Source organism: Balaenoptera ricei, chromosome 2 (assembly GCF_028023285.1).
Source record: "Balaenoptera ricei isolate mBalRic1 chromosome 2, mBalRic1.hap2, whole genome shotgun sequence".
Classification (NCBI taxonomy): Eukaryota; Metazoa; Chordata; class Mammalia; order Artiodactyla; family Balaenopteridae; genus Balaenoptera; species Balaenoptera ricei.
In genome coordinates this window covers 79,485,749-79,507,877 of record NC_082640.1, presented here as the reverse complement: position 1 = coordinate 79,507,877, position 22,129 = coordinate 79,485,749, and the positions used below count along the sequence as shown (strand labels likewise).

General features: G+C 38.3%; 1 protein-coding gene across 2 annotated transcripts in view; it reads right to left on the bottom strand.

The window, feature by feature from the left end:
- MNS1 (meiosis specific nuclear structural 1) overlaps positions 1-22,129 on the bottom strand; it is an 88,854-nt gene that overhangs the window by 53,764 nt on the left and 12,961 nt on the right. Inside the window, exons 1-2 of one of the 2 annotated variants that reach the window (XM_059913219.1) lie at positions 5,562-5,653; positions 1,356-1,577 (exon numbers count right to left, since the gene is read on the bottom strand). In XM_059913219.1, the coding sequence (XP_059769202.1) occupies positions 1,356-1,577; positions 5,562-5,564 (225 nt within the window). In that variant the 5' untranslated portion in view covers positions 5,565-5,653. Of the gene's footprint in view, positions 1-1,355; positions 1,578-5,561; positions 5,654-22,129 lie in introns of those variants that run through there. The other variant, XM_059913220.1, reaches the window with a different exon arrangement.

Sequence of the window (22,129 nt, the reverse complement as noted above, 5' to 3'; positions counted from 1 at the left end):
TATAAGAGATAGGGGAACAAAGTAAAGGAACCACTGAGGAAGCAAATAGATAAATTCAGAAAGTGGGATATCCTATTAAACAACTGGCCTAGCTTCTTTACCAAGTTAAAAACATGAAGTTAAAAAAAAAAGCACAGGGAAGGGTTGTTTTAGATTAAAAGGGACCTGACATAACCAAATACACTGGATAAACCACGTTTGGATCTGATTAAAACAAACCAACTATAAAAGCAGTCTTCTGACACAATCACAGAAATTTGATTATGGAATGGTATTAAATGATACCTTGAAGTTATTTACTGATAATTCTATCAGGTAAGATAATGGCATTATGCTGCTGCTATATAAAAATAAATCCATATTTTGTAAGATGTATACTGAAGTATACAAGAGAGAGTTGATATGATATCTGGGATTTTCTTTAAAATTGAAGAAAAAAAAGAATAAAAAGAATAGGCAAAAAAATCTAATCCCCAAGGATCTTCTTGCTCAGGGTTAAAAAGTCATGTCTAAGCTTCTGGAATTTGAAACTCAGAAGGATGAATACCACTTTTAAAACTTGGTTTTGCCATTCCCCAAAATATCTTACAAAATGTTGAACATATAGCAGACACTCAAAAAACACTGAAATATCAGAACATCTTTTTCACATTTATGAGAACTCATTTCGTTTCTTGTTGGTTTCCCTTTTTCTACCTCCCTCATCCCTTAAAATATGCACTGAAAAACTGTCTCCACACTTTAGTAGTTACATACCTACATATTATACCTGAATTTTTCAAGGCAGTATTTCAAAAATCAAAAATACAAGTAAATTCATAGCTAATAAATAAGTGTTCATTTTCTACCACTTAATGTACATGTTTAATCTCAATAAATTCAAAAAAGGTATTCTTAAATTTTTGTCTTTAGAATTTTAGGGAAAGCAAAGAATTATACTTATGTGAACAAAACTGTGGAAGTTAGTAATCATGGATTTCATATTTATAAAAAAAAAAAAACCTGAGTGCTTACTCTTCCAGGCACTATTCTAAGGGCTTTGCCTGTATTAACTGATTAATTACTAAAACAATCCTATGAAGTAGGTACTATTATTCTTCTCACTTTCTAGAAGGGGCAGAGAAAGTAAAAGCAAACTACCCAAGGTTCCACAGCTAACATATAGTAGTACTAGGACTCAAAGATACACAGTCCAGCTCCAAAACCCCAGCTCTTTACCACTACACTGGGCTGACTCACTGGGAGGCATCCTTTGCCTGATGCTTAGTCTCTCTATTCAATTCCAGTTGGCTTTCATTGTTTCCAAAGAGAAAATGAAGGAAAAAAATGATGTAAAAATGAATAGTAAAACTTACCTTTTGAACGGCCTCTTCCATATCCAACTCAAATTGTTCATTCCGTAATAATCTGAGGAACCTTTTGCGCACAGCCCGGTCATCATTCTCATTCTGCACCATTTGGTCCCTGATTTGATTCTGTAGCCTCTGTAGTGCTTCGACATGCAATTTTTTGCAATAGTTGACATCTACTAATTTCTGATGCCTTTCACTAAAGCTCAGAGTTCTCCTTTTGGAAGCCTAAAATGAGGGGGGGAAAAAAAGCATACTTTGGTGTTCCAGGATCTAATTTTTTAAAATATATTGATGTAGCCCCCAGAAACAAATGAAATGAAGATAGCTAACAGTAAAAAACGAAAGGCTTTTGGCTTCCTTCCTAAATTCAGAGAAATATATCATAATAAAAAAGCAAATGTGGTAGGTAAATACATGATATATCAATGAAGCAGGTACTATTAGTGTTGCCCATCTTATATATGAGGCATGAAAAGTTAAAGCAACTTGACCCAAGTTTCCTCAGCTAATAAACAACCATACTAGAATTCAAAGACGTGCAGCTGACCTCTATAGACCCAGCTCTTTACCACTATGCAGGGAATTCCTCCTCATTCCACCCTCTACCCCTTCCCCCTTGGCTGTAAAGTGAGGTTCAAAAGCTGGTCATGTCAACCTGGAAGAAATGGACAAATTCTTAGAAAAGCACAACCTTCCGAGACTGAACCAAGAAGAAATAGAAAATATAAACAGACCAATCACAAGCACTGAAATTGAAACTGTGATTAAATATCTTCCAACAAACAAAAGCCCAGGACCAGATGGCATCACAGGTGAATTCTATTATACATTTAGAGAAGCGCCAACACCTATCCTTCTCAAACTCTTCCAAAATATAGCAGAGGGAGGAACACTCCCAAACTCATTCTACGAGGCCACCATCACCCTGATACCAAAACCAGACAAAGATGTCACAAAAAAAGAAAACTATAGGCCAATATCACTGATGAACATAGGTGCAAAAATCCTCAACAAAATACTAGCAAACAGAATCCAATAGCACTTTAAAAGGATCATACACCATGATCAAGTGGTGTTTATCCCAGGAATGCAAGAATTCTTCAATATACGCAAATCAATCAATGTGATACACCATATTAACAAATTGAAGGAGGAAAACCATATGGTAATCTCAATAGATGCAGAAAAATCTTTCGACAAAATTCAACACCCATTTATCATAAAAACCCTCCAGAAAGTAGGCATAGAGGGAACCTACCTCAACATAATAAAGGCCATATATGACAAACCCACAGCCAACATCATTCTCAATGGTGAAAAACTGAAAACATTTCCACTAAGATCAGGAACAAGACAAGGTTGCCCACTCTCACTGCTATTATTCAACATAGTTTTGGAAGTTTTAGCCACAGCAATCAGAGAAGAAAAAGAAATAAAAGGAATCCAAATCAGAAAAGAAGTAAAACTGTCACTGTTTGCAGATGACATGATACTATACATAGAGAATCCTAAAGATGCTACCAGAAAACTACTAGAGCTAGTCAATGAATTTGGTAAAGGAGCAGGATACAAAATTAATGCACAGAAATCTCTTGCATTCCTATACACTAATGATGAAAAATCTGAAAGAGAAATTATGGAAACACTCCCATTTACCATTGCAACAAAAAGAATAAAATACCTAGGAATAAACCTACCCAAGGAGACAAAAGACCTGTATGCAGCAAACTGTAAGACACTGATGAAAGAAATTAAAGATGATACAAACAGATGGAGAGATATACCATGTTCTTGGATTGGAAGAATCAATAATGTGAAAATGACTATATTATCCACAGCAATCTATAGATTCAATGCAATCCCATCAAATTACCAATGGCATTTTTTACAGAACTAGAACAAAAAATCTTAAAATTTGTTTGGAGACACGAAAGACCCCGAATAGCCAAAGCAATCTTGAGAAAGAAAAACAGAGCTGGAGGAATCAGACTCCCTGACTTCAGACTATACCACGAAGCTACAGTAATCAAGACAATATGATATTGGCACAAAAACAGAAATACAGATCAATGGAACAGGATAGAAAGCCCAGAGATAAACCCACGCAGCTATGGTCAACTAATCTATGACAAAGGAGGCAAGGATATACAATGGAGAAAAGACAGTCTTCAATAAGTGGTGCTGGGAAAACTGGACAGCTACATGTAAAAGGATGAAATTAGAACACTCCCTAACACATACACAAAAAGAAACTCAAAATGGATTAAAAACCTAAATGTAAGACCGGACACTATAAAACTCTTAGAGGAAAACATAGGAAGAACACACTTTGACATAAATCACAGCAAGATCTTTTTTGACTCACCTACTAGAGAAAGGGAAATAAAAACACAAATAAACAAATGGGACCTAATGAAACTTAAAACCTTTTGCACAGCAAAGGAAACCATAAACAAGACCAAAAGACAACCCTCAGAATGGGAGAAAATGTTTGCAAAAGAATCAACGGACAAAGGATTAATCTCCAAAATATATAAACAGCTCATGCAGCTCAATAACAAAAAAACAAACAACCCTATCCAAAAATGGGCAGAAGACCTAAATAGACATTTCTCCAAAGAAGATATACAGATTGCCAACAAACACATGAAAGGATGCTCAACATCACTAATCATTAGAGAAATGCAAATCAAAACTACAATGAGGTATCACCTCACACCAGTCAGAATGGCCATCATCAAAAAATCTACAAACAATAGATGCTGGAGAGGGTGTGGAGAAAAGGGAACCCTCTTGCACTGTTGGTAGGAATGTAAATTGATACAGCCACTATGGAGAACAGTATGGAGGTTCCTTAAAAAACTAAAAATAGAACTACCATACGACCCAGCAATCCCACTACTGGGCATATACCCTGCGAAAACCATAATTCAAAAAGAGTTCATGCACCACAATGTTCATAGCAGCTCTATTTACAATAGCCAGGATATGGAAGCTACCTAAGTGTCCATCGACAGATGAATGGATAAAGAAGATGTGGCACACATATACAATTGAATATTACTCTGCCATTAAAAGAAATGAAATTAAGTTATTTGTAGTGAGGTGGATGAACGTAGAGTCTGTCATACAGAGTGAAGTAAGTCAGAAAGAGAAAAACAAATACCATGTGCTAACACATATATATGGAATGTTTAAAAAAAAAAAAAGGTTCTGAAGAACCTAGGGGCAGGACAGGAATAAAGATGCAGACGTAGAGAATGGACTTGAGGACACGGGGAGTGGGAAGGGTAAGCTGGGACGAAGTGAGGGAGTGGCATGGACTTATATACGCTACCAAATGTAAAATAGACAGCTAGTGGGAAGCAGCTGCGTAGCACAGGGAGATCAGCTCAGTGCTTTGTGACCACCTGGAGCGGGGGGGAATAGGGAGGGTGGGAGGGAGATGCAAGAGGGAGGGGATATGGGGATATATGTATACATACAGCTGATTCACTTTGCTATACAGCAGAAACTAACACAACACTGTAAAGCAATTATACTCCAATAAAGATGTTTTTAAAAAAAGGTCACGTTTTTCTAATATACATTTAATAGGTCAACCTGCTGTTATTTATTCATTCGCTCTCTCCTGGACCTTCATTTCCACTCATTTGTTCAGCGGTTCTTAAACATTTCCCAAATTTCCAGATGTGTGGGAAGCAAGATTTTTACCGGGCGGATTTAATATACTGTGGAGAAATGCGAAAAAAGGCTGGAAGCCACCAGGAGCGTCCCTTAAATAATAGCACCTGAGGTCTCTGAAAGCAAATACGAGTTTCCCACTTTATTCTCAGATTGGGCACTTCAAATCCTTTTTTAGAAGCAGTTTGGCTCTAAACTAGAACTAAATCAATAGACAACCAAGTAAGTCCCTTAAATAATAGCACCTGAGGTCTCTGAAAGCAAATACGAGTTTCCCACTTTATTCTTAGATTGGGCACTTCAAATCCTTTTTAAGAAGCAGTTTGGCTCTAAACTAGAATTAAATCAATAGACAACCAAGTAGTCCCTTAAATAATAGCACCTGAGGTCTCTGAAAGCAAATACGAGTTTCCCACTTTATTCTCCGATTGGGCACTTCAAATCCTTTTTTAGAAGCAGGCTGGCTCTAAACTAGAATTAAATCAATAGACAACCAACTAGTTTTGAGACCCCCGACAAGCTCACCATCTCGGCCGACGAGACTCCCCCTCTCCCGCTCTGGCGGCCACCAACTCAGGCGGTAAACCAAGACGCCAACAGAGCTCTCCGGTTTTGATACGGTCTCCCGGCAACTGCCGCTGCAGCGCGCCAGCCACCCGCGAAGGCCGCCGCCTCCCATTGGGCGCAGCCCTATCCAATGAGCGCTGAGCTTCTTAGGAGGCTTGGCAGGGCGGCTACTTCCATAAGTTTTTTGTTTTTGTTTTTGTTTTTCCATAAATTTTAAGGAGACGGGGGGGAAATCCACATGTGTACTGAGGCAAGCCCTTTGCAGTCTGTTAGGAGCCAAGATTTCCCTCAAGCAACTATCTGTCGGTTTGGTGGAGTTGGGAGCCAAGTTGAGGTGTGGAAACTGTTTACAGAGAAATACGGCAAACTCCTGTCTAAGATATGAGGCCAAAGTCACTTTCCGTGCACAAAACATACTGCAGCCTCAATGCAGGTTCTGCAGGGTTGATGACGGCATTCGTCCTCGGCAGTGGGAGGCACGGTCACGGTCTCCCTAGCTGAGTAACTGTGCACTGTGGGGGACCCACAGAAGCTGTTGGTAAATTGGGGGAATAAAATATATGGGCCACATGGATCTTATTCTATGTAATACAAGGTCCAGGTACCAATGAGAGAGCGGACAGATGATGGCAGGATTTTGGTTAGGTTTATTATATTGGCAAGTTACACACTGAAGTCCATTTTAAATGGAAGAGCTTAAGAACAGGAATGGGTCAGAGAAATTAGTCAAATATATTGATTTTAGAGATGACATATTTAGAGAAATCTTGTCAAAAGTGAAACAAAATTTTTTTAAGGTAGTTAGCATGTGAACTTGGCTTAGTTTGTGCTAATTTGAAGTCCATCTTGTGTAGCAATATGTCTGCTTAAAGATTAATTAAAAATAGGACTTAAGGGGCTTCCCTGGTGGCGCAGTGGTTGAGAATCTGCCTGCTAATGCAGGGGACACGGGTTCGAGCCCTGGTCTGGGAAGATCCCACATGCCGCGGAGTAACTAGGCCCGTGAGCCAAAACTACTGAGCCTGCGGGTCTGGAGCCTGTGCTCCGCGACAAGAGAGGCTTTGATAGTGAGAGCCCCGCGCACCGCGATGAAGAGTGGCCCCCGCTTGCCGCAACTAGAGAAAGCCCTCGCACAGAAACGAAGACCCAACATAGCAATCAATCAGTCAATAAATAAATAAATCTTTAAAAAAAAAAAAAATAGGACTCATGGTTTCAGCTCCAAAATATAAAAAACTTGGAAGTTATCACTTCCCTCCTTACTACCAGATAAAGCTGGATAAACTCGAAACTAATGACTTTTCTTGCATTCATCATAAAACTGAGGTCACAGGGCAACCCATCACCCTGAAATGTGGGGAGAGGTAAATCCAGAGAGTCACAGTCAAGACCTCCTTACATGGAGCAGTGGCCCCTGAAGCCATGAATTAGGAATAATTAAATGGTAATTTTGATGGATTGCTGGAGACTGAGTATGGACTAGAATCAGTGAAACTAGTGGGGGCTGCCGTGTTAGGGAGGCCTCCACACTGCTCTGGGTTTTGTCTCCAGGAATCTCACCAGGTTCTCACAATGAAGAACCGAAAAAGATCTTTCATGGTCCTGGCAGGAGGCTGAGAAGAAGAATCATTGTGAAATATGTCCAGAGCCTTCTCCACAATAAAGGCCTACTTTACAGAGGAAAAGATTTTACCAGAACCTAATTCTACCTGGGGCAAGGACATTTCTCTGCCTCCAGCCTTCCTGTCTCACCTAAGTGGACAAAGGGGATCTAAGAAATATTCGTGAAGGTCACAGCCCAGGGACACAGCTCTACCAAAAGACTTAACCATAAAACCATAAAATGCTTCCCCTTTCCCACACTTTATCACCACACCAACAATGCTCCAGTGTAATAACAGTTGATTACAGCTGGAAGTCCTTCAAAACACACACTCTAACAAGGAATTCTTAGGGAATCCAAAGACAACAGGAGACAAAAACAAAAACAGAGGAATCTGAAGCCTCTGGAACCTACAGCTACAGCAAACATTAAACACAGCTTAACTCCTAGCCATATAATAAAAAAACCTCACACTAAAGCCCTGTTTACCTCAGTTCCCGTTACCCAATATACCGTGTCCACCTTTCAACAACAAATTACAAGGCTAAAGGCAGATTGTTAAGAGGCAAGGGAAAGCACAGTCTGAAAAGCAAAGTAAGCATCAGAACTAGACTCAGCTCTCACACACATTTGGAATTAAACAGGAATTTAAAATAACTATGATTAATATGCTAAGGGATCTGACAAACAATGTGGACCACATACAAGAACAGAAGAGTAATTTAAGCAGAGACGTGGAAATGGAAGAATCCAAAGAGAATTCTAGAAATCAAAAACACTGTAACAAATGAGGAATGCCTTTAATAGGATATCAGTAGACTGGACACCACTGAAGAGAGAATCAGTGAGCTTGAAGATATGTCAATAGAAACCTCCCAAACTGAAATGCAAAGAGACTAATAGCAAATAGATAACCCTAATGGGCTTTTAGACCTCACCTTAGACTCAAATTGTTTTCTAACGTCAAAAGGGACTTGTGCAAGTGTATGTGTGTGTGTGTGTGTATAGGGAGAATATTGTCAATGTTTCTGTCTTTTGGGAGTCTTATAAACCCAGTTACTACAAAAGTAAAATTGACAACAGGGTGTGTACAGTACAAAACACTTTGAAACCAGGATGTAACTATTATTTGCATTTAATCCCCTGTTAGTCTAGCAACTTCCAAAAGAACTCTACGAAAATCATGGCTTATGTATAGCTTCTCTTAAAGTAGCCTCTAATTAAACCTTGTTGACTGGGCTGTCAGCAGAAATTTTGTTGTTGTTGTTTTGAACACTAATGTATCCCAAGCATTTAAAATAGTGCTTGGCATATAGTAAGTGATAAATAAATATTTGTTAAATGAACAAATGATTGAAATTATATTACTGTTATGCACACAAGAGAAAGCTCTACCATAAATAACTTTGAAGAAATATTGTTCTTCATCAGTTAGAGTTTTATTAATTTTATTTATGTTTTCAAAGAGCAAACTATTGGTTTTATTAATTTTTTTCTACTTTATTTACAAGTCCATTGTTTTCTGCTCTAACCATCATTATTTTCTGTTTGCTTTGGGTTTAATTTGCTCTTCTTTTTATAGTTTCATAAGGTGAAAGCTTAAATCTTTAACACCATTCTTCTTTTCAAATATAAATGTATAACTTATATTTCCCTCTAAGCCCTGCTTTAGCTGCCTCCCACAGATTGTGATATGTTGTGCATTCTCATTTGTTCAATTCAGAATATTCAGAGACTTCTTCTTTGACCCATGAATTATTTAGAGCCGTTTTGTTAACTTTCCAAACATTTCAGATTGTCCAGGTGCCTTTTTGTTACTGATTTCTAGTTTAATTCCATTATGGTCAGAGAACACACTCTGTATGATTTCAAATCTTTTTAATTGAGGTTTGTTTTATTGTTCAGAATACGGTCTGTTCAGGTGAATGTTTCATGTGTCCTTGAAAAGAATATGTATTCTGATGTTTTGGGCAAGATGTTCAATAAGGTCAAGTTGATTGAGAATGCTGTTCAGGTATTCTATATCATTACTGTATTTCTATCGATTTGCTTTATTAATTACTGAGAGGAGTGTTGAGGTCATCAAGAATAACTGTGGATTTGCTTATTTCTCTTTTTTTTTTTTTAATTAATTAATTTATTTATTTATTTATTTATGGCTGTGTTGGGTCTTCGTTTCTGTGCGAGGGCTTTCTCTAGTTGTGGCAAGCGGGGGCCACTCTTCATCGCGGTGCGCGGGCCTCTCACTATCGCGGCCTCTCCTGTTGCGGAGCACAGGCTCCAGACACGCAGGCTCAGTAATTGTGGCTCACGGGCCTAGTTGCTCCGTGGCATGTGGGATCTTCCCAGACCAGGGCTCGAACCCGTGTACCCTGCATTGGCAGGCAGATTCTCAACCACTGCGCCACCAGGGAAGCCCTGCTTATTTCTCTTTTCAGTTCTTTTTTTGCTGCATGTGTTTTAAAGTTCTATTGTTAGAGGTATACACCTTTAGGATTATTATTATGTCCTAAAAATATTTTGACATTAACATTCTGAAATGACCCTCTTTTTCCCTGGTGATAGTCTTTGTTCTGAAGTCTTTTTTATATTAATGTAGGCACTCCAGATTTTATTTAACGAGTGTTTACATAATATATCTTTCTCCTTGCTTTTACTTTTAATGTGTCTTTATATTTAAAATGGCTTTCCTGTAGATAGTGTATAGTTGGGTGTTGCTTTTTTATTCAGTCTGACAATCACCATCCTTTAATTGGTGTTTATGCCGTTTATATCTACATATCATTATGGATATTATGCATGGATTGATATCTACAATTTTGCAAATTTTAAAATATTTGTTGCATCTGTTATTGATTCATTTTCTTTTTCTTTCTTCTTTTTGATTATTTTTTGTAGTTCCATTTTATTTTCATTATCAGCTTATTATTTATACCTCTTTATTTTTTAGTGATTGCCCTAAGATTTACTATATATATGTATATATGTATGTGTGTGTATGTGTATACATATATATATACACACACACACATATATATAAACCTTACAACAGTTTAATTTCAATTCCTCCATCCCATCTCTTGTGCTATTGTTATCATACATTTTATTTACATATTTAAATCTACAATACATAGGTTTCCACATATGTTAGGTGATTTGATAGTGTCATGAAGCTCTCAAATGCTCTGTTTTTTTCCTCCTCCAATCTTTCTATCTTTGTGTTTCAGTTTAGGTAATTTTTATTGCTACATCTTCAAATTTTCTGACTCTTTCCTCAGCTATGTCAAGTCTTCTGATGAGCCTGTCAAAGGCATTCTTCATGTTCAGTACTATTTTGTTTTTATCTAATATTTCCATTATCTCTTTCTTATACTTTCCACCTTCTCAGCTAAAAATACCCATCTTTTCACATATATTGTCTGTCTTTTCCATTAGAGACTTTAGTATATTAATTATAGTATTTAAAGTTTTCTGATAGTTTCACCATCTGGGTCATATGAGTTTTGTTCTGTTGACTGCTTCACCTTTGTACACTTTTTTTTTTAATTAATTTATTTATTTATTTATTTTTGGCTGTGTTGGGTCTTCGTTTCTGTGTGAGGGCTTTCTCTAGTTGTGGCAAGCGGGGGCCACTCTTCATCGTGGTGCGCGGGCCTCTCACTATCGCGGCCTCTCTTGTTGCGGAACACAGGCTCCAGACGCGCAGGCTCACGGGCCTAGTTGCTCCGCAGCATGTGGGATCTTCCCAGACCAGAGCTCGAACCCATGTCCCCTGCATTGGCAGGCGGATTCTCAACCACTGCGCCACCAGGGAAGCCCTTTGTACACTTTTTACAGTGTTTTTTCTTGGTTTTGTGTGTGTGTGTGTCTCATACTTTTTGATTGAATGCCAGACATCATGTGTAAGACAGCAGAGACTGAGATAAGTCATATTTATGCCTGGCAATAGCACACCTATTCTCCTACAGTGAATGTCGGAGGTTGACTACGTATAGTCAGAAGTTGAGCTGGATTTGAACTTCGTGTTGCTTCGGTTATCTTCAGTGCACAACTGTCTTCAAATTTCTCTCGTGTTATCTTGTGCTTATGTTGGGGGTTGGTTTTCCAGATTGCTTTTCTCAACATTCCTGACTCACCCTTAGCTTTAGGCCTTCCCTGTGTTCCTGCATGTCAGAGGTTCTCTCCATACTCGTCTCCTCCCCCAGCAGGAGATTGCTCTTCTTTGTTGCTCCTGCTTACTAGCCAGGAGGTGGGAGGAATGGGGTTCTCTGTTATCCTGGTCCAGTCTCAGCATTTTAGACAGGTCTTGGCACACTAGGTCTCTGGTGTCTCATACTGGAAAAACTTTCCTTAATGATAAGAATTCACTGTTTTCTTTTGGCCTTTAAAGAAAGTCTAAAACCATCAACCTGACCTGTAAAGGCTTATATATCTAGCCCTTCAGGTTTCTTCTTCAAACTTTAGCCAAAATGGATTTCTCTGAGCTTTTTCTTGTCAGAGGGCCTTTGTATGTGTGGGTTTCTGTCCTTAATAAGAGTATGTGATGACAAAGTCCACCAGCTGTCTTGCCAATGAGATAACACATGCTCTGGATGGCAGAGCAGAAAAAGAGAAGGAGCCTTGCTTCCTTATGACCACAGAGCTACCACACCAGCCCTGGGCTGCCTAACTCATGACCTCATGCTATCTGACAGAAAAGTAAACTAATTTGTCTAAGCCTCTGTGTCCTCTTCTCCACCCGGGATTCTATTACAGTTATCCAAATGCAATTCCTAACTGATACAACCACTATCTCTGTTTAATTTCATGGGTGAAAATGATTAAGAAAAACAAAACTTTTTGCAGCATTAATTGCCTTTTTAAATCAAAATCAATGTTTGATTTTAAAGATTATTAGTAGTTAGAGTGGAAAACCTCTAATTTCCTTTCTCACATTTTCCTCTCTCCCTTCTTTATTTTCTAGAAGCTACTAGCCAGTTTCCTTCCTTTAATCCCTGTGATCTCAGAGTCTTGACTGCAATTTTTAATTCCTGGTTTTGTTCTCCAAAATATCTATGCAACATGTTTGTCTAGTAATTCAATAACCCAGAGTCATGTCATTGCTATCTAAAAATTGGCACTTGCCATCTGCCTTTACAAGGATTAAGTCACTAGCCACTGCAGTAACTGACCTTCAATACACCCTGAAAGGAGTTCAGGGTGGAGATGAGGAATGAGGCACTCTGTGCTCTGGGAACAACTAGCAGAACAGGCCTTCAGATAGTTAGAAACTTTCAGGAGAAGATTTTATGAGCCCAAATACTTGCATCTTCTCATATGCAGTGAGACACTAAAATCATTAACAGAGACATCTGCTCCTCATGACTAGCAGCAACCTTCATGAGACTAGCAGTCAAGTTTACTTTTTACAAAAAAAAAGTAAACTTGACTGCATGTATCCACCTACGCTAAAATCACCTATAATACTGACCTTCCCCCCTACCTCTTCAGAGAAGTTCCTCAGAGCTATTTGGGATGCTGTCTCCCAGGCTATAGCCCTCATTTTGCCCCAAATAAAACTTAACTCACAGCTCTTACATTGTGCGTTTTTCTTCAGTTGACATCATTTACAAATTGGATAAACATGCCTTTCATATTTTCAAATACTTCATAGATAAAAATGCTGAGTAAGACTGGGAGAACACAGAGCCTTGATATGCACTACTAGAGTATCTCTCCAGGTGGAACTAGATCAGCAAACTTTGAGTACGATCATTCAACAATTTACCAATGCACTGATTTTACTAATACACTACCAATATTTCTATACCCTTCTATAAGAATATAATGAGGGAATTCTCCAAAAAGACTTCTCTAAAGTCTAGATACATTATGATTTCTTCATTTCCTTATCTACCTAACACAATCTAATTAATTGCTTGGCGTCCAAATGACAAATTCTTTGGTTGCATACATAGACTCAAGTCAACATTATTTATCTGAAATGCTCACACATCAATAAATATAAATGTCTTTGAAACATAAACAGGGTACAAATCTGATCATTAAATGTTTAGTTACTTGATGAAGGTAAGCTCTATCATGTACAGTGGATTTCTAAATCACAATAGTATATTAGTTTTTGCAAGAAAATATTTGTAACTTTGAGACTACTCTTTAATCAAATAAAGTATGTCACTCATCGATATATAGATTATCTGTTTCATCAGGCAGTTAAATATATCAATACTATTTGCTTCTTGAAACATGCAATTAATATTTCATAACATCACACACAGCAATAGTTTAAATGCAGTACTAATTGTCTAAATTTACCAAAACGTGGTTAGCACAGAGCCCTGAACATAGCGTAGCTTAATAAATATCCATTTAAGGATTAACATTATATTTAGAATGTACTAATTTGAGTGTTAGGATGATTAGAAGGGTAATTCAGGTAGGGAATCTATTATGTGGTGGTGGGGGAAGCACTGCATTCAGTTAGTACAAATAAACTAAGGGGAAGCCATGTAGGTCATCAGAAGTTATGAGAGACAAAAAGAAGGATTTGTGGAATGGTTGCCACACTTTTAATCACAATAGTGAGGGGAGCTGAATAAAACCAATAGGATTCTGACCAAGTACAATTCAAGTTCTCAGTTATAGAGTACTCACACTGTACTCCCGGTTGCCCTAGCAAAGGGACCTCTACCTTAAGGTAATGGCATTATAATAAGAACAAAGTGTACTAATGAAGAAACAGTGATTAAAGATTGAGCCATACATAATCAAGTTAAAACATGCAACAGTCACCTTGAAGGAAATTGTGGTTAAAAGGTATATACAGTTGACCCTTGAACAACATGGGTTTGAACTGCAAAGGTCTACATATATAGGGATTTTTTTTAATAGATACATACAGTACTACAGGATCACTGGTTGGTTGAATCCACGGATGCAGAACCACGGGCACCGTGGGCTGTATGTGGGACTTGAGCATCTGTGGATTTTGGTATCCAGGGCAGGTCCTGGAACCAGTTCCCCACAGATACCCAAGGACCACTGTATGTGGCAAAGACTGAGACCATGAGAAAAAGAATACAAAGCATGAATAAAAAGCTTCAGTTGAGCCTCGAAAGAGTTTCTGGGAGCTGCAAACCTTTTGCTCCCCCCTCTTCTTGAGTCATTGGTCACATGATTGCATATCAGCGTTACCTCTACTGCTCTACTCATTGGCAATACTGTCTAAGAGGAACAGAGAGAAGGTTACCGTCTTGGTGTTGTGCATAAATTGACTTGAGATGAAGCCTGCTGCAGATTTCTTGACATAACCATCTCCTCAAAGTGTTAGGCTCCTTGAAGTGAGCGTAAGAGATGAGGATCAGTTCAGGATATAACAGGTTCAATAGCGTAGAATTTGTTAATTCCTAATAGCGAAATGTCATGCAGTATTGCAAAGTATTTTAGCACACATGTATGCTTTTCATTTATTTTGCTTCTCTAACTTAGGATCTTTGTCTCTAAAGGGAATTTTAGTTATAGCTCCTTGTGTCTAGTCCACACATGGGTATTGTAGAAAGATTCTACAATAATTTATGCTATTTAATAGGGGGTCTGCCAGAGAAAAAGATTTTTGGCCTGACTGTTCATCTAAAACAAAGACAAATTTAATCAATTGCAATGATTAACTGATTTTATCTGAAGAAAATTACCCTAAAATTTTTTTTAAATTAATAGCCTTTGCTTTTTAGATCAGTTTTAGGTTTACGGAAAAATTCATAGAATACAGAGAGTTCCCATATGTCCCCCCTTCCCTTCACACCCACACAATTTCCACTATGATTAGCACCATACATTTGTTACAGTTGACGGGCCAATACTGATACATTATTCATTATAGTCCATAGTTTACATCAGAGTTCACTCTTTGTTTTGTGCAGGTCTATATGGATTTTGACAAGTGCATTATGTCATGTATCCACCATTACAATATCATGCAGAATAGTTTCACTGCTCTAAAATGCCCTGTGGTCCACCTATTCATCCTTCCCTCCTTCCACCCAAACCTCTGGAAACCACTAATCTTCCTACTGTCTCTATAGTGTGCCTTTTCCGCAATGTCATATAGTTGGAATCATACAGTATATAGCCTTTTCAGACTGACTGACTTCTTTCACTTAGTAATATGCATTTAAGATTCCTCCGTGTCTCTTCACGGCTTGACAGAGCATTTATTTTTATCACTGAATAATATTCCATTGTATGGCTTTTTAAAAAAACAATGATCACATTTAAGGATGTCTCATGATAAATTATTACTATTATAAATGATATTTCATTGTTAAGGATGGATTTATGCCCTCCCAGAATTAAGGGGAAATCTCCTGGTTCATTTCCCTTTGGGATATAGCTTTTCACTTACAGGTCTAGACTAGAGGTCTAGATTACTGAAGGGAAAAAGCTTTCCCTGATAATAAATGATGGATTATACTGATTAATGTTCCCCAATAGTTACAACATAAAAGGGTTGAACATATCGGAGGTGCTGATATGAAATAAGGCATGTTAATAGGTACACACTGTAAGTTCTAACTATGCAGGGGAAATTATTTACAAAATTGTATTGCTTTATAAAATGAAGCAATTAGAACAAAACAATTTTTCTTTTGTTCAGAAAAATGCCCAAATCTAATCTAATTTGCTGCAGCTGGACACCACCTGCAGATGACTGTTTAAGTACTCTGAACATTACACACTTATCTTTTAAATATTGATAATGCCATTTTTCATTTCCTTGACATGAAATCCCACAGGGAATAATTATGCTAATAAACCTTAATGATTCTTGCAAATAAATGATCAAACCAAATTGCTACTGTTGATTTATATTAATGGATGCCTTTAGGATGAGATTTGCCAGTACGGTGCTGCCTCTTGAATCTCAATTAATCTTATTTAGCTGAAGAGCATACATAGTTTGTTAAATAGATGGAGTGTTTAAAATATAATGTGTTTGTGCAGTTTTTGCACTTCATAATGTTCAAGCATTACCAACTTGCCTTGTGGCAAATCTGCATTTAATGGTTTCATCGTATATAACTTCCTTTTGTACTTTTTCTCTCTGTTATATGCAGTTAGGAAATGACTATGTTCTGGTTGATTCAGAATAGGCCAGCTTCCATGTGTTGAATCTGATTGTTTCGTTAAGACAATGAAATCTGTTTCTAGATATTTTAGCCACCATAAGCTGGGAATCACATTGACTATGTGAGGATGGGATCAAGTGTCACATAATTGTTTGGGGTGAGGGGAAGGGCACTATTAAATGGCTTATTTGTTGCCCCATTTAAACCTAGAGTAGTGGGTCTCTTCCTCTCCTGCTCTCTCACTTTCACTCCTGCTCTGGCACCCTCACCCACCAAGTCTACAGGGACCAGGAAGTTGCTGACTTTGTAAATTCTGAAGTAAAACTGGAAAATAACTGCAGAATTGCTATATACTCATTTCCAGGGCTGGGGAACACGACACAGAAAGAAGGCTTATTCGTTGTGGATACGAACACAATTTTATCTGGGTAATTTTGTAAAAAGCCACTTTTGTTTAAAATACCATATAATTGGAAAAAAATTACCTTCATCCAGATAATTGCCTCAAATGTCCTTTTTTTGTGCCTTGAACGTCAAATTCTAAGCATAGGAGAAAAACAAAGTAGAGACAAACAGGTATAGGCACAGAATTGAATGAAAGTGATGTAAATTAGTAGTAAAATAGGGTATTGGAATATATAAAAAATCATGTATACATAAACAGGGTATGGAACTTGTGATATGAAGTAACAGTTGCTTAGGGATTTGTCCAGTGTTACAGTGCACAGAGACTGTAATTTGGTTAGTGGTGAAGCAAAGATGACCACACTTAATTCATTGTGAAGAGCAGAGGCATCCGCTTCTGAATTATAAAGCTCTTAATGATTTTTAAAAGTATGTGTATACATATTGGGGCTTCCCTGGTGGTGCAGTGGTTGAGAGTCTGCCTGCCAATGCAGGGAACACGGGTTCGAGCCCTGGTCTGGGAAGATCCCACATGCCGCAGAGCAACTGGGCCCGTGAGCCACAACTACTGAGCCTGTCTGGAGCCTGTGCTCCGCAACAAGAGAAGCCGCAATAGTGAGAAGCCCGCGCACCGCGATGAAGAGTGGCCCCCGCTTGCCGCAACTAGAGAAAGCCCTTGCACAGAAACGAAGACCCAATACAGCTAAAAATAAATAAATTAATTAATTAATTAATTTTTAAAAAGTATATGTATACATATTAATATATATGTAGATATATATGTAAATTACCATTATAAAGGTATTTTTTTCATTTCTTAACTTTAGAAAAAGTGCCTAATTTGATCAAATTTGGTACATTTATGGCAATTTTTTCTAACTAAAAATTAACAAGACTCCAACTTACAAACCACTAAATGCTTTATTATATTCATTGTAAATTTTTCTAATTTAGCAAAAAATGAGGGGTGATTGAAATATGCAATGATAAAGGAATGATTAAAGTAAATGATAGCACGTCAGCTATGTACCTAGAGAAATGTGGGTGTGTTTGGAGGGCAGGACAGGGAGAGGTGATTTGTGGGGAGCCTAAGCACCCTCACAGGAAAGGAGAATGACTGGACACTCAGAACCTGAGGAGTAACTCTAAGGTCCTAGGGGAGGAAGAGGGACACAATAACCCTCCAGGAGGAATGGCAGGTGAAGAAGGCAGCCCCCTGCGGAGGGAGTCAAAGGACCCACGCTGGCTGCGGGAACTTGGAGGCAGGCAGAGAAGTACTGGTACAAGGCTGTTTCCATTGTTCTGTCCTCAGACCCAGCCCTGCTAGGTCCATTGCTGGAGGGGAGGGAGGAGTAGGGAGTGTGAGGGGGAAAGAGAGAAAGAGAGAAGCTGTATCCATCAAGTGATAGAGCTAACAGAAAAGAATGGTCCAGAAATTCTGTAACAAGCTTACCTTGAGGTAACAGATGGCAAGTGTATACAGAAATGTAGTGGAAAACAGTTAATATTAGAAAGTATTATCCTGCTACCTTATCATCTATTGAGCACCTACTACATGCCAGTCACTTCGTATATAATTGTCTATAATCATCAGAACAACCCAGTTCGTTTTACAAATGCAGAAAACAAGATTCAGAAGAAACAACTTGCCGAGTTCACAGACAAGGCCAATAGTGGGACAGAGTTTTGTACCAAGTCTGTCTCCCCAGCTCACGCTCTTTTCATGAGTTCAGAATTTTTCAAACTGCGGATCACGAACAGTATTTAAATAGAAATAGAATAGCCTGAAAAATATTAGAGGGCGTCAAATCTAGTAAGATGGGTATTGTTTTGTGAAACTTTTTAGTTATTGAAAGAAAGAATGCATGTATATGTTGGATCATGATGTAAAATGTGTTTCTCACTATGGGTCAAGCTCAAAAAAGTTTAAAAACTACTGAATTAGATCACATTGCCTCTCTTTCCCAATCTTAGGGAGATGCTCTTCACTTCTGAATTATAGCAAATTTCTCATTTTATGGAATGTTTTCCACAAACTATACCAGTCCTTTTAACGATTATGGATTAGTATATCAAGGTGATCCTCATTTATTCTTTCCTATGCAAACCTAACCTTCAGTTTTGTTAAAATATGCATTATAATTAATGGCTATAATAAAATGCATACGTTAACAATAGATCATGGACTACATAACACACTTTTAATTTATACATAATAAAATATGTAATATACTAATGGCATATACATTACACAGTTTATGTTCTGCATAGGATTTATAGAACAAGAATAGTAACTATTTACTGAGTATCCAGTACTCTTTGATTTGTGTCCAGATAAGGAATAACAATTATGTTTTTTCAGAGGCAGAGACTTCCCCATTTTGGAAATGGGGAGTGCTAGGGGAAACTTATCCAGGCCTAAAGGCTGTGCCTGGAGAGAAGGGAAACAATGGTTTCAATCCTAATTTTAGAAGCAGTCAGTGCCAAGGATTCCAATTTTAGATAAGCAGATACATTTATGGGATTCCAGGCAACAGATCCTTCCATCTAACCCATCTCCCTGGAGACTGTTAGTAAGCTTACTAAATTTGCTTGGTCTTCCATGCCCACATACCAACATGGGGTTCAACACATAGAGGGGAAAACCTTTATTATCATAGGTTTTGGTATACAAGATACTACTGGGAGAATGACAGAATAACCAGGAAAACAAGGTGACTATGGCCTGCAAGGAATTATCAGTCATAAAAGTAGCCCAGAAAGGAATAATAAAAGAATGAATAGAGCCAGAAGTGAAAGAACATATTTCCTTGCTTTCTATGATTACTTAATGTTTCACTGGATCTCTAGTCTTTTCTATATTAATATACCCATGGCAACAGTTATCTGCTGTACATCTCTCTATAATACAATCCTGTTCCTTAGGGTTCTCCTTTCCTCATAGATATACCTAAGAAATAGCAAAATTACAGCCCACTAAGGCTAATCCAGCCTCTTAGTTCTTTAAAATCCACTATAGTACCTAGCATCTGGTGACCTGAATTGAGCTAATGTATTTTACTGAATCTACAATACATCAGTGGTAGGATGCACCGTTATTTTATTCGTCAGTAAAGAAGAAAAAAACTCTGCCAATTAAATTGGCACATCATCAATTTTAAGACCTATCCCAATTTCAGAAAGTTTAAAATGAAAACAAAAAAAAGTATAGCTTAGAATCTATGAAACATGGAATTTTTTCATGAAGGAGCACAGTTAAGGAATTATAATAATGGGAACGACAACAACCAAACAGAAACAATTACTATGCAGCCTTCACCAGCAGAATAGGATCCTAATTCTTTTTCAAGTTACTTTTTTATCCCTCCTTGGCATCAACCAGGGCAATTGTTATACTCTGCATCAGCTAGGGTCTTCTGAGATGCAGATGCCAAGACAGAATTGGTCTGTCAAGACATTTATTTTGGGAAGGGTCTATAAAGGATGAAAGAGGAGGGGAAATAGAGGTAAGCAGGGAGAGCCTTCAGAACTGCTACAGATCTGACACCTGTAAAAGGAGAGAGGAAGCAAAACAGGAGGAGCCTCAAACTGCAGCACAATTGAGAAAGTCTCTGCCAGGCCAATGGGGAGTCCGCAGGCAAAGACTCTGCATTAGAGGTGTCCCATGTTGGGCCCAAAACACCCAGCCATGCTCAGGCATTGGCTGGGAGCAGCTTCGGGAGAGCGAGGGCTCAGCATGAATGCTGCTGAGATCCAAATGCACAGTAACTGGAGGTTCTTGGACACCCACGACCCTTGCAGCAGGTTCTCTTAAAGGGAGATTTGAGCAGAACACCTCGTGGCTGCCACACTGACACAAGGCATGCCTCCATGCTTCCCACAATTACAGTAGCTGTCTCATTTCCGCTGATCTTCTCATATGTCATCTTTGTTATCATAGCTACCCGACTGATAACTTCTCGAAAAATACTCTACATACCAGCTTTTTCTACTTAACGTCTTACAATCAGGCCCATAGAATCCTTAAGGGATGGCATGGCTTGCAAGTTACCATCAGGATTAGGTGTCACTCACACCGTCAAATTGGGGCCCCTGTTTTTCCACAAGTCCACAAAGGGCTGCTCCTCTGTCTCCAGGAGTGTGTAGACGAGGACATGGCCCCTCCCCACTCCCCCTTTGCTGCATAAACATTATGGAGCAGGCTTCAAATTTTAAAAACGGAGGCTTGGAAATCCTTCCAAGGAGACATTCATGAGATGAATTGCCAGAAAAACCCATGTTCAAATAATATTTCATGATCAGATGCAAAGAAACTCATAAAAGCTTTAAGGATGCAATATGAACCTATTTACAGGACTCAGTGGCAAGGACAGACTGTATCTTTTTTTTTTTTTTTTTTTTTTTAATTTTCATTTTGAAATTTTTGTTGTTCTTAATTGGCTTTTTTTTTTTAATTATTTATTTATTTATTTATTTATTTTGGCTCTGTTGGGTCTTTGTTTCTGTGTGAGGGCTTTCTCTAGTTGCGGCGAGCGGGGGCCACTCTTCATCGCGGTGCGCGGGCCTCTCACCATCGCGGCCTCTCTTGTTGCGGAGCACAGGCTCCAGACGCACAGGCTCAGTAGTTGTGGCTCACGGGCCTAGTTGCTCCGTGGCATGTGGGATCCCCCCAGACCAGGGCTCGAACCCGTGTCCTCTGCATTAGCAGGCAGATTCTCAACCACTGTGCCACCAGGGAAGCCCCAGACTGTATCTTTGACCTTGAACAAATCGTTTAACCTCCCTGATGTGTGTTTCCTCGTCTATAAAACGAACAGAGTAGTCTAGATGATCCTTGAGGCCTCTTCTAGCACTAACATTGTATGAAATAAAAGTCAGCTTAGAGATTAATTGGGTTTCTCAGCCTCAAGCAATTAATTACACTGTCTCTGCCCTTTAACAGACCCATCACAGAAGGATATTAGATTCAACTGACAGATTCTAATCGTCACCAATTCATGTTGATTTTAAGTTCAACACTATTTCTTAAGATTTGCAAATTAATCCTTTCAAAACAGGTTCAATAGCTTCCTGGGCAAGGAATTTGACTTGAAAGATATATTTTAATACTAAGGCCGTTCTTTTCCATTAAAAAAAAAAGTCTTTGTGCTGACATTTTTTTTTTTTTTTTTTGCATTCAGAACCTCAGCAGAAACTCTACCAGAGTTTTATAAAATAATAGACAGTGGTTTTGTGAAATTCTTTGCCAATTTCTGAAGTGCTCAAGGACATCTGATCAGGGATTTTAGTTCTGTCCACACCTACTTCATCTAATTCCACTGTGTTTTTCTTATTCTTCTTTGGCTTCTGTGTTTCCATAAATAGTCTTTACCTTGGGTCAACATTGAATTACT